The following is a 12,845-nucleotide window of genomic DNA, read 5'->3' on the forward strand; positions in this document are numbered from 1 at the left end:
TCAAAACAGGTGACACATGGGATAATGATTTTAAAAAGTTGTCAACTGAGTTATAAAGAACCATGTTATTTAATGAAAAAGAGCCAACTGTATTTCAGAGCTGTCCAAGGCAGTGGTTGGCTGGTTACTACCACTGAAACAGCCTAGGTTTGTTTTAATAGAAGTAGGGTAGAAAGGCCTCAGATGGAAGTTATGTCTGCTGAGCCCTCCTTCAGCTAGCTGCATTTAGCTGTTACCCAGAAACCAACATGAGCACACTCACAGCCATCAAAAAGTAGTTCACCGCACATGTGGAATAAGACAGTACTTCCATATATAATGCCTTAAAAAATGTTTCTGAAAACCTAAATCAGAGCACCATTTTTAAATAGTCATCAGAAAAACAATGGATAGGAATTCTAACATTCCTCAGTGAGAACTTCAGTATCTGGTTTTTATTTTTTAACCGTAAATTATTCAAAAATGAATGTGTCACTACTTCAATTATAGGAGGAAAACAGCTTTGCTTTTCCAATCTCCATTTTCCTCACTTACTTTTCATGTTTATCAGGCACCCAAAAGTATGATGGGCCCAGAACATTCATTCCATTCATTCTATTATTGGTAATAACTTCTTATAAACCCCCCTCAAAGGCAGGACAGGTTAAGTAAGGGACCTGGTGTCAACTCCTCACATCTCAGTGGAAGGAACATACAGTGGGAAATGAGATTCTGGCTAAGCAAAAGGTGGCTGGGTGAACTTTATTCTTCCCTGACCGTGGGCCTCACTTCACCACTGTATTCTTCACCAAACACTTGAACTTCAAAGGTGGAGTGGAGACCAGAACACACTACTTAGGGGTCAGGGATGCTGTGTTTTCTAATGGGGTAATTTCAGGGGGCTTCATGCCTTGTGAATGATGGTGAGTGGAAGACAAAGGATTCACCCGATTGTTCCAGGAGCCATTCGCCTCAACAGGATAAAAGACCTGAAACTACCTCTTTGCACTGGGAACTGGCCTGTCCGGCAATGTTCAGTTCCCGCCAGGCTGTCTCATAACAAGAGAGAGCAGGCTCAGGAGCTCTCCAGCCCCTCAACTGCAATGCAGATGAGTAATGAGTCTGTGGATCCTCCCTGGGCCACATGTGGGGACCTCACAGTGACTTGGCCCATCTTCAAGAGCCTCTCCTCATCCTTCCTGTTCTAAAAGCCTCTGGCGTGTTTCCAGCACAATCTCCTCCATGACTTCTGGCTTTAAGATGTCTTTGATCTGAGAACGACAGAAAAAAAGGTATGTGTTCTAAAAAGAAACCAACCATTAAGGAGACCATCAAGCCATCCAAAACACGGGAACTAAGCATGGTTAACATAAAACTTCTGCACTCTGTTCCTTTACCAGAAACTCACTTGGTGTTATGGAATGTGATCTGCCAGAAGCAGCTTTTAAGAAATCAAGATTCCCTGGGACATGAGTGACAATGACAAAAATATTCTGACATTCACTTAAAAGATGGCCAAGCGAGTGCGGAAGCACAGGCCTATAATCCCAGCAACTCAGGAGGCTGAGGCCCTGAGCAACTGAACATGGCACTATTTCAAAATTAAAAAGGGCTGGGGATGTAGCTCAGTGGTAAAGCGTCCCTGGGTTCAATTTCCAGTACCCCCCCCCAAAAAAGGTTAAGATTTGGGATGGGCAAGATGAAGTCAAGAGGATAGAGGTTTACTATCATAAGAGAGCCTCACCTGGCACCTCCATTCCAAACCCTTAGCCAGACATTAGACATGGAAGATATTGCCAGTGTCTTTTTTTCATACCAGGGATTGAACCCAGGAGCACTTAACCACTGAGCCACATTCCCAACTCTTTTTTAATTTCTTATTTTGAGACAGAGCCTCACCAAGTTGCTTAGGGCCTTAAGAGGAATCTGCCAGACACTCAGTAAGGCTGCCCCCCCAGGCCAGTCCTTACTGATGAGCATGGTAGAAGCACTGGGGACACTGGGGAAGCACCATTGCAGCTCTCAGAGGAGTGAGGAAAAAGGGAGCTCCGGTGGAGTACCTGATGCGAAAGGGATGCTTCATAGCAATACAGGATACTGGTGTCATACAGCATCATCCTCTGAGTTACCAAGGAGACAATGCAGTTCCGGAGCCGTGATATCACCTCTCGATCAGCAAGGGAGACAGGCTACAAGGGGTAAAAGAGGAAGTGAAGGGAAATATAAATAGGACCAAAACAGTGAAAAGTCCCAGTAAATTAGCAGAAAGGAGATTATGCGTGACTCAGCATTGCTCTGGGACTCCCCCAAGAAAGATGAAGAATGTGGCTTCTTCAATGATTCTTTAGCTGTTACCCTGCACCTTTGCCCTATCACCCAGCAAAGATCAAACCAGTCATTGAATCTATCTCTTCAGAAAAGAGAAGTTAATTCAATGTTATGAACTGAATTTCCTAAATGGAAACTCAAACTCAGTCTTCATGCAGTCATGCACTGTACAGTGACACTTCAGTCATCAACAGATTGCATATGACAGATTAAACCACACGGTAGTGCTGGAGCCATCTTAGTTTATAAGTACACAGTACAATGTTCCAACAATGACAGTCACCTAACACTGCATTTCTCAGAACAAAACACCATAGCTAAGCAGCATAAGAGTAATTTAAAAAGCAACAAAGCCAGGCATGGTGGCACACACCTGTATTCTTAGCAACTCAGGAGGCTGAGGCAGGAGGATTGCAAGTTCAAAGCCAGCCTGAACAATTTAGCAAGACCATGTCTCAAAATAAAAAAAATAAAAAGGCTGGAGAGGTAGCTCAGTGGGAAAGCGCCCAATACCACCCCAAAAAATAAGGCAACAAACTCTGCCACAAAAAACACAGCAGAGACCAAGCGTCCTCACCACCAACAGCAGCAATACGCTCACTCACCTCCAGGTTTGCAGTGAAGCCCCCTGCGTCCTCATCCTTGTGCTCAGGGGTTGGGTAGATCCAGATAAAGCCATTGTTACCCAGAATCACTGAGGCACCACATGGCAAGTCATGGAAGTGAGTCTTCTGCCGTTTCACCAGGGAAGGGGAAACCTGGACCAAAACACCCTGACCTAGCTAAAGAAAAAGATCACAGGGTAGGTCACTGTAGACCATCAGTGAGATGACTGAAAACAGATTACAGAACATACATCCCTGTTACATCCCAGTCAGCGTCCTTCATTAATAACTGTGGTCCTCTATGTGTATATACAGAGGCTATTTATAGATTCCAAAGAAGGTAACTACTGATACTCTGTCACTTCCTTTTGTAGCAATCATCACATTCTAGTCTGGGGCAGGTGTGCTGGTTAAAGAAGCTAGAGCTGACTGGGATGCACTGGAGTCCCCCATTGCCCAGGACACTGTCCTGTTCCATGGCTCTAGCTTGATTCCAAACACCCATCCTGCCCATGAGATGTGCACCACTGAAGAGCTGGGTACAAACCCATGACTGGTCCTGGCAGGCCAGCTCCAGATCCACATTCTGCAGCACACAGGCTTGTGCAAGGTCCACCTCCTACCTCACGTACAGGAGTGTGGGTGGCCAGACACATAAGGGAAAGGGTTTTTCCTCCACTCTGAACCTGAACAGGTTCACCCAGATAAAGCCAAGAGACTTAATAAATCATAATGCATTTTAGGAAGTATGCATATGCTATCTCCAGGTGCAGTGGCAGACACCTGTATCCCAGTGGTTTGGGAAGCTAAGACACAAAGATCGAAAGTTCAAAACCAGCCTTAGCAACTTAGCAAAACCCTGTCTCAAAAAATAAAAAGGACTGGAAATGTAGCTCAGGAATAAACTGTCCCTGGGTCAAATCCCCAGTATCCCAAAAAGTAAATAAAATAAACAAATAGCTTCAAAAAAGTAACCTCATGCTGGGCATAGTAGTGCATGCCTGCCTGTGACCCTAGGAGGGAGGGTCAAGTCTGAGGCCAGCCTCAGCAACTTAGTGAGACCCTGTGTCAAAATAAAAAATAAAAGGGCTCCAACTGTAACTCAGTGGTGGAGCATCCTGGGTTCAATCCACACCCACTACCACAAATTATTGCAAAATAATAAATAATGTAGTCACATGTAAGAAAAATCATGAATTTCATTTAGAGTCTTTAAAGCAGTGAAATTTCATTTAGAAGGTCTATATAGAAGAAAAGCAGTAAAAATCCCTTTATTTGCTATCAGTGACATCCATTTCACTGCTTGGACTACTAGGTGCTGAGACCGCCCCTGTTGTGCAGGCCTCAGTCTCCCTTTGTTCTACAGACAGGCTCTTGGCCTGGCCCCAGTGCCAAATTGCAGCATCTCTCAGAGGGGCAGAAGGGCTCTTTGGGTGGAAGAGGATAAAAGTCACCACCCTTTACAATGTCCCCAACCAATGAAAACCATCTTCTTCCCATGGAGCTCTGGAAACACCAGCAGAATATGGGATGCTAGTGGCTAGTGCGTAATTACCTAGATTGGTTTGTTAGTTTGTTTTGTGTTTTGCAGTGCTAGAGATCAAACCCAGGACCTCACTTATACTATACAAAAGCACTCTACCACTGAGCTACATCCCCAGCCCCACCACCAGTGTTCTTTAGGTCAGCATGTCAGGGAGCTACAGGGATATGGAAATGGATCTGAAGTCTCAGTCAGCTAACAGGAACGGCAAGAGCCTGACTTACCTTTCCATATTTCAGGCTCCTCGTATGCAGAGAGACAGCTCCATCAGAGAACACTGCCTGGACCTCAGCCTGGCCAGGGTAATCAAGGAACAAACAGAAGCCTCAGCTGCCCACTTTCACGTCACTGGTCTCCCTGGCCCCATGCCTCAATCTTTCCCTCCTATCGCCAATAGTCCACCTCAGATGTCTTGTTGAACCTTGAGAACTTCAATGTGACCTCACTTTCCTCTTGGCTGACGAGAACAAGAGTTATCTTAAGGGGCTGGGGATGTGGCTCATGTGGTAGCGCACTCGCTTGGCATGCGTGCGGCCCGGGTTCGATCCTCAGCACCACATACCAACAAAGATGTTGTGTCCGCCGAGAACTAAAAAATAAATATTAAAAATTCTCTCTCTCTCTCTCTCTCCCCCTCCCTCCCTCCTCTCTCACTCTCTCTTTAAAAAAAAAAAAAAAAAAAAAAAGAGTTATCTTAATATGAACAATATTTTTTTCAATTCCCCAAGATAAAAGTTAACACTATTAAGAAAACTTAAGGGGCTGGGGTTGTAGTTCAATGGTAGAGTGCTCTAGCTCATGTGAGGCCCTGGGTTTGATCCTCAGCACCACATAAAAATAAATAAGTAAATGTATTGTGTTCATCTATAATAAAAAAAAAAAAAAAAGAAAACTTGAGTCTAGCTTATAGCATAGGCATCATGAGTTACAAGACCCAAAGAAACGAGCTGGCAGCAGGTATAAACAAGAGTTGGGAAAGACAGAGAAACACCCCAGCAGACTTGACCCAGGACTCAGACCCCTGCAAGGATTCTAAGTTCCTCTTGTCAGAAGCAACACAAGCCCCATGTCCAGCCTCACTGGAAAGCACCAGAAGGGTGAAACACAATGTACAGGATACACTGATAAGGTCCCCTTCCTGCAAGAAACCTCTCATTGCAAGCTCATCTTCTGCAGATCTTCTCCTCTGAAATACACAAAGAAACAACCTGGTTACTTAAGCCAGATCCTGAGAAAGATCTCTCTCCATTGCTTCTTTCTCTTTCACTTCCTCTTGAGATCACTGAAGCCAACATGAGACTCAAACTCTAGGAACCATAGTAAGAGGAGGTAACTCAAGCCACTGGAGGGGAACAAGAGTGACATCATGATTCTCAGCTCCACTTCTCCTTCCTGCTTCCTTCTCCATCCTCTGAGTAACATTAAAGTTTCTTGTCTGATCTGTGAAACCCTCCCAAACTCGCCCAGCCTACTGCTTCCACTCAACCTCCATGATAGCTCCTGAGCTCCAGCAAGGCCTGAATATCTCCTGCTCTGCTGACTCTGCCCACACATTTCCTGTCACCTCAGATTCCCTAAGCTCATTAAATTCTCTCCATCCTTCAAGGAGTAAGGCTAGTCCTTCCTGTGAGCTTCTCCCACTGGATTAATAACTCTGTACCACATCCTGCCAGGTGTGTGGGTCAGACCTCTCACACCCACACTCTTTAAGGAACTCAATTGTACTCCTTTTACCTGCATCCTCCACAGGACCAGTGCGGTGAGCCTCCCTGTAAACTACGCTGGACTGACTGTGGCATTGTACAAAAGGCTGCAGCTTAGTGACTGAGATGTCTGAAATTAACCAAATGCCCTTTGATTCACAAAAACTAATCTAAAAACAACTTTACAAGGAATACCTTCACTGCAAAGCTAATACACCCAGAAAAATTATTAGCACCAAGATTTAAAAGCCTCTCTCTCCAGCCATCTCTTAGGATCCCACCCCATGGATGTTTCTGACTCTACCACAGAACAGTTGTTGCCTGTGTTGTAAGACCTGGGCCAGCCTACACATATGTCCAGGCAGCAAACTTCACAACAGAGCTCAGCGTTCAGCAAAGTTCTCCAGTGGGGCAAAAGACACCACAGCTCTCACTAGCCAACTGCACACCTCCAGGACCCAGCTGCAGCCCTTACCAGCTCTCCTCCAGGAAGATTCATGGATGAGAGAAGCAAAACTGAATCCAGCCTGGAGTTGGTCTCCACCTTCCACCTCTTCTGTTGAACCTACAAAAAAAAGTTCCACACCTGGACACATACTCCAAGGGCAAGAGCTAGCCTCATAAGTGACCAATAATCCCAAATCTAACAAGCCACAGTCACACGACAGCCAAATGCATTCACTATCCGACTCCTTAAATCACCAGCTGGCCTTCACTCTGATAAACTTTACCTCTGTGATTCTCCCCACTACAATGTCTCCTACTTCACCATTATACCTGAAAGATAAAACAAAAGGTCATTCATCAATAAACAGATTTTCACAATACTAAGCACCCTTTGAGATTCTGGTTAAACAAGGATGAGAGATTTGATTACGGGCCACATTTAGCAAATCCATAAAATTATGTATTTGGACTTATTTTCAGGAATTAATAACCTCAAATATCCCCACATATATAAATCTCCATTGACTATCCTTAAACAAACCACTCATTGGAAATAGTTCTGTTTGCCTAAGATCCCCATTTTGTTGGGTTACATGGCAGAGGAAAGCAAGGCATATTTTCCTATAGAACAGAGGTGGGTTCTGCACTGGCCAAAGGAGGAGAAAGGAGATTTGAAAATAGGTCACTATCTGAAGGGCCCCATGCTCTCCATCTCCCCAGCCGCTGCCTGCACAACTCAGTCCTCTTTGCAATTTTCTCATCCTAGATTATAAAGATGAAGTGCTCCAAACTAAGGCCCAGGCCTTAGATCACTTCTTATTTACTCAAGGTGAGTTCATCCAATGTAATGGCTTTAAAATACCACTAAGAACAATAACACACCCCTGCATCCCAGATTCTATTCAACTGCTAGTTATCCACCATCACCACTTAGACACCTCATGGACATTTTCAAAGATAGCAAGGCTAAAACATGCTTTCTAGCAGTCCACTACCCTCTTCCATAGCAAGCTGCTCCCCTCCCAGTCATTCCCAGCTCAGTAAACAGTGGTTCTGTACCTCAGGTTGCTCAGGCCTAAATCCTTGGAGAGTTATCCTTGATTTTTCTGTTTCTCACACTGATACATCCAGCAGCAAATTCTGCTGAGTCTACCCTTAAAATGTATCCAAGAAATAAAAGGCATCTGAATGGAAAAGGAAGACGTAAAACCATCTCTATTCCCAGATGACACTTGGTCCTAAAAACAGGTAATCCCAAAGAACTGAGATCCAATACCCTTTCATGATAAAACAAAACCTCAGAAAACAAATACATACAGAATCTAATCACAACTCCCCACTTTTTGCTATCCTAATCCGAGTTGTCCTCACTTTAGATGATAAGTCTGATCCCCTACTCCATCTCCCTAAATCCCTTCCTATCCCCCTTCAATGTCCCCATAGCAGCCAGAGTGATCTGATTAAAACCTAAGTCAAGCTGGGTGCATACCTATAGTTCCAGATACTCTGGAGGTAAGGTGGGTGAACTGCTTGGGCCCACAAATTCAAAACCAGCCTGGGTAACAAAGCAAGACCCTGTCTCAAAGAACCTAGGTCAGATCAGAACTCTCCTCAGCTGCACCCCTTCCAGTGGCTTCCCAGAGTGGAAGATTAAAAGATTAAATGACTGCCAGACAGGTCAACCTTGCATTCCCCTCAGTCCCTGCTTTCCTCCTTGTTCATTCGGTTCCAACCCCACTGGCTTCCCTTTTGGGAAGGCTTCATTGACCACTTCCAACTATGCAGCCCTGTGCTAATACTTTAAATGTACCATCTCACTGAATTCTCAGAAAAATCCTGATGTAGGTCATGCTATTATTTATTGTCTTCACATTGCAAGGCTTGGAGAGGTCAGATGACATAGAGAAACCTTTGAAGCCTGCATTAATCTCTACTACCATTCTTATAGTCACATTGAAAACTGCAGATCTGTAGCAGCGTAGGGCAAGTGAGTGGCGCTTGGAAGATAAGGGGTGACAGAAAAGACCTAGTTGTACAGTATGTATGCTGCAACAAATACACACCTTCTGTTCTCACCTGGTGTTCAGAGCTTTCACACAGATCAACTTGTTTACTCTCTCCACAGAGCCAGCCACAGATGCAATGAGTTTCTCTTCTCCCATATATGTTCCATGGCCCCTGTTGCAAGACAAGGAAACAAAGAAAGGATACCAGTTTAACACCTGAAGTGATCTCTCCCCTCAAGAACAATGTGTCCAACAGGCTCCTCCCGGCCCAGAGCCTCCAGAAAGCTACCTGGACATCTGCACCTTACATGTGCTCAGCTGTCACCTTCTCCAGCAGGCTTACCTTCACTACCCCATTTAAAATAATACCCTACCCTACTGCCACCATCCCACCAAATTCCTAGCCTCATTCCACTCACTCCCCCCCCCACTGCATCTATCAGCAAACATTCTGAATAACTAACTTGATGCATTTATTGTTTATTATCTGTCTCTCCCTGTTAGAATATAAGACTCCACGAGGACAGTGGCTTTTTCCACTTTGTTCACTATTACCCCAACCACACAGAACATAAATATATGTTGAACATATGAGGGAATGAATCCCAAGAATTTCTAAAACTAAAAGTTTAAAGGCAATGCTATAAATGAGGTACCCCTCCTTATATATTCATGATGTAAAGGTAGGTTTTGCTTCTTTTTTACATTGCTATTTCATTTAATCCTCACTACCCTACTAAATAGTTACTGTTATCAATATCTTACAGAAACTCAGGTTGGAGAGGTAACACCACGGGAACCCGCTGCTGACTCAAAGAGCCTGCCTCCAAACTACCACATGTGTCTGCCCTTGCATGCAAAATCGGTGTAGTTGGGTGCAGCTAGCACCGAATATCTGTCCGCTCCAAGCCCAAACAATTACTGATTCCAAAACAAAAACCCCGGCTCCGAGGTGTCATTGAAGGGGCAGTCCAGGCCAGGAGGGCCCAAAGTTCCCTCAGACAGGGGACACTGTAGGGGACCCTGCTCCGAATCTTCCCCATTCCCCTCTCCTGATGAAGGCTCGAAGATCTGGTCTCCAGGCAGAGGATCCCAAAGTCATGGTCGCCAGAGCTCGGGAGGGGGGCTGGGGGCTGAGGCTACTCAGGCCGGGACACACAAGATGCAGAGAGTAAGGAGCACGAGGTTCGGAAACCAGGTGACTGGGATGCTCCGGAGCGGCACCGCGAGGGGGTTCCACGTGCCGGCACGGGAGGCCACGTGCAGAGCCCTGCTGCACCCCGGGCCCCCAAGTCCCCACGTACCGCATGAAGCCCGTGTCCGTGGTGATCGTGTCCCCCGGCACCACCAGGTGTTTCTTAGTATCGCGACCAAGGGTCTCACTGAGGGGCTTGCGAGCTACCGGGAGCCTCATTTCCATCGCCATCTTGGCGCCAATGACTTGCGCAGGCGCAGCTCGGCCGCGAGCCGCAAAACTCCGCTCGGCTATTCCCTTGGACGCTCAGAGGGGCGGGGCTTCACGGCTGTGGCAAATGGGAATTCACGTTCGGGCGGCCATGTTGACTATTGGCCACTTTAGGTTAACTTGAAGGGAATCAGGGAGCCGAGTTGCCATGTTTACTAATGGCAAGGAAGTACCTGTAGAATTAAAAAAAAAAAAAAAAAAAAATCTCAGATTGGGTGACGTATGAGTTTTTACCCACGCTGTCTCACATCCATCGTCCTATGTATTGTTTTCCAGGGTTAGAGATTATTGAGAAATAGCCTTCTGAGTTTTCCGACAACTCCGTTGCTATATTCTGATACAAGAAGGCCCTGGAGGACCGGGAGATGGGACCTACCGAAAACACCCTCTGAACCGAAAGCCTATTGCACAACCATTCCGAGTAGCCCCGTTGTCCGCATTCCAACCACCCGTGGGTGTTCAGCCATCGTCGACACCCCCGACAGCGCTCCGATCCCTCTCACTGCGCTGTCCTTTGCTAACGACCTCTCCGGAGTGAGCCGGCTTACTCCAACGTGGTGTAAGAAGGTCGGCCAGACCCTTCGAGGCAGGTGCAGGGGGAAGGGAGGGTAACCCTTGCTTGCATTTACTCACACAGCAATCGGGGCGCTTTCCGTGCTCGGAGCACCCTTCGGGATTCAGCGTGGAAGGGTACATGTCCCTGGCTTCATCTGCGGCTCCTATTTAGCAGGAAAGATCCTCTGGTCCCTTCTCCTGGCCTCTTACTATCCATCCTCTGCCTTCCCCTTCCCTGCAAGGTTTACAGAAAACTGAACTTCAACCTCAGGGGATCGGAGAGATTTCTCTCCAGGGACTCTAAAGAGGATTAAACGAAACAGCTTGCATGAGCCACACACTCCCACGCTGAGGTCAGGAAATCAGGTTCATCAAGCCCATCATGTCCTGAAGATTCATCAGACCAATAAATCTCCACAAGGACAGCATTTCCTTCACCTAAGCAAGGCTCACAACTACACTTGTGAAGAAAGCCAACCCTACCAGGCAGTACACGACATAAATGCTAGTGACCCAGTAGACGACATAAATGCTAGTGCCCGAGTGGGCAGACACACCATCTCCTTCCCTGCCTAGAAGACAGTAGAGCCAAGAAAGTGCAAGAACCACCCATCTGTTGCGTCTGGCTATGGCCATAAGAGGGCGATGGTGTCCTTTGAACCAACACAGCCCTGGCAATTCAAGGAATGAGGGGTGTAGTCCTGGAATCATCCCAGAGAGAGAGAGATTCAACCTTAACCCCTCCCACAGCACTCACATTCCCGAGCCTAACACGAGGCATTGTGGATAGGCATTGTGATAGGCATTGTGGATAGGCATTGTGGATACCTGTTTATCCAGGAGGCAATGGAGCCCCCCTCCAAAGGACTAGAATTCATAGTGGCTTGATGCTTGTTCCAACCACTCCTGTGTTCCCCCAAAGCCTGCACCTTTACCAAACATGTCCTGGGTGCCTTGCTGGCCCTTTGCTGAGTGCTTTACAAACATGGGGTTATTTATTCCTCAAGTTGACCCCTCTAGAAGGCACATCTGGCTATTCTTGAAGATAGTTTGGGGCCCCTGAGTTCCTAAAACAAACTTGCAGCTAGGACTAGAATCCAAGACACTGGATTCCCCACCACCACCACCACCACCACCACACACACAACTCATCCCTGCTTCACCATGCAGAGGAGTGGGCACCAGAAACAGCTGGACCACCCTGGGTGATTAGTGAAGCATACAGATTTCTAAGGCCAGATTCAGGTATTGAGTCTCTGCAAAGGTAGGGTTCAGAAGTCTGTGTGTGTTTCAATGGCAGGTAAGGTCCAACGTCCACCAATCCCTCCCAGATCTGTGTGCCTCCACAAGCTGATCAAAGTTGCCTTTCATCAGGACAACTCTAACAACCTCCTCTCTTACCTCCCTAACTTTGCATTGCACACACACACAACACACACACACACACACACACACACACACACCACAGCAACTAGAGGGAGCTTTTAAAAACAGATCACATTAAATCACTTCCCTGCTTAAAACACTTCTGGCAACTTCCCTTTACACTAAGAATAAAATCCAAACTCATCACTGAGGCCCCTGCCTGTCTCTGGCTTCACTCTCCTCCTGAACCATTGCCATTACTCATTGGGCTGCAGCCAGGTCCACGGGCCTCCCCTTGGTCCCTTGAACAACACACTCATCACCACCCCAGGATCAGTTTGCTTTTGGCTCTTTCTCCCAGGTCTTTGTATGGTCAATACCTTCTCCTCTCATACCTTGTTCAACTATTCCCTCCCCAGAGAAGAAGTCCCTGGCTTCCTTATCTGGAAAACACTCCAATCCCTTCTTGACCCTGTTGTATTTCACATCACTGGGGTTCTCTGGTTTACCTGTTTGTTTATAACAATCTCCCAAACCCCTCCTCCCATCAGAAATAGGGACCATTCCTGAAACCAGGACTTAGACTATTTGGTTCAGCCCTAAATATCACATCAGGCAGAGAGAGAGCAGCCATAAAATATTTGTTGGAAAAATAAGATATGTTAAGAAAACATGTTTGGGGGCTGGGGATGTGGCTCAAGCGGTAGCGCGCTCGCCTGGCATGCGTGCGGCCCGGGTTCGATCCTCAGCACCACATACCAACAAGGATGTTGTGTCCGCCAATAACTAAAAAATAAAAAATATGAAATATCTCTCTCTCTCTCTCTCTCTCTCTCTCTCTCTCTCTCT

At 46.3% G+C, this 12,845-nt stretch overlaps 1 protein-coding gene across 1 annotated transcript; it reads right to left on the reverse strand.

Moving 5' to 3' along the window:
- Positions 1 to 451: 451 nt before the first annotated feature.
- EXOSC2 (exosome component 2) lies at positions 452 to 11,143 on the reverse strand. The gene is made up of 10 exons (XM_081280050.1): positions 10,710 to 11,143; positions 9,916 to 10,249; positions 8,682 to 8,783; positions 6,890 to 6,935; positions 6,634 to 6,723; positions 5,576 to 5,641; positions 4,680 to 4,748; positions 2,913 to 3,089; positions 2,040 to 2,168; positions 452 to 1,250 (listed from the first exon to the last, which is right to left on the reverse strand). Exons 2-10 carry the CDS (start codon positions 10,035 to 10,037, stop codon positions 1,170 to 1,172), a joined length of 882 nt encoding a protein of 293 aa, XP_081136176.1. The 5' UTR covers positions 10,038 to 10,249; positions 10,710 to 11,143; the 3' UTR covers positions 452 to 1,169.
- Between the last annotated feature and the right edge of the window lie 1,702 nt (positions 11,144 to 12,845).

The sequence above is a fragment of the Spermophilus citellus genome, assembly GCF_964194105.1.
Source record: "Spermophilus citellus genome assembly, chromosome: 2".
In the NCBI taxonomy this organism is placed as follows: domain Eukaryota; kingdom Metazoa; phylum Chordata; class Mammalia; order Rodentia; family Sciuridae; genus Spermophilus; species Spermophilus citellus.

Excerpts from the sequence above, each read along its gene's own strand:
- EXOSC2 (XM_081280050.1), bottom strand. The coding sequence starts at position 10,037 with ATGGCGATGGAAATGAGGCTCCCGGTAGCTCGCAAGCCCCTCAGTGAG. Across the intron at positions 8,784-9,915 it reads ACGGACACGGGCTTCATGCG|GGGCCATGGAACATATATGG; the intron begins GTACGTGGGGAC and ends GTCTTGCAACAG. Across the intron at positions 1,251-2,039 it reads AAGCATCCCTTTCGCATCAG|ATCAAAGACATCTTAAAGCC; the intron begins GTACTCCACCGG and ends TGTCGTTCTCAG.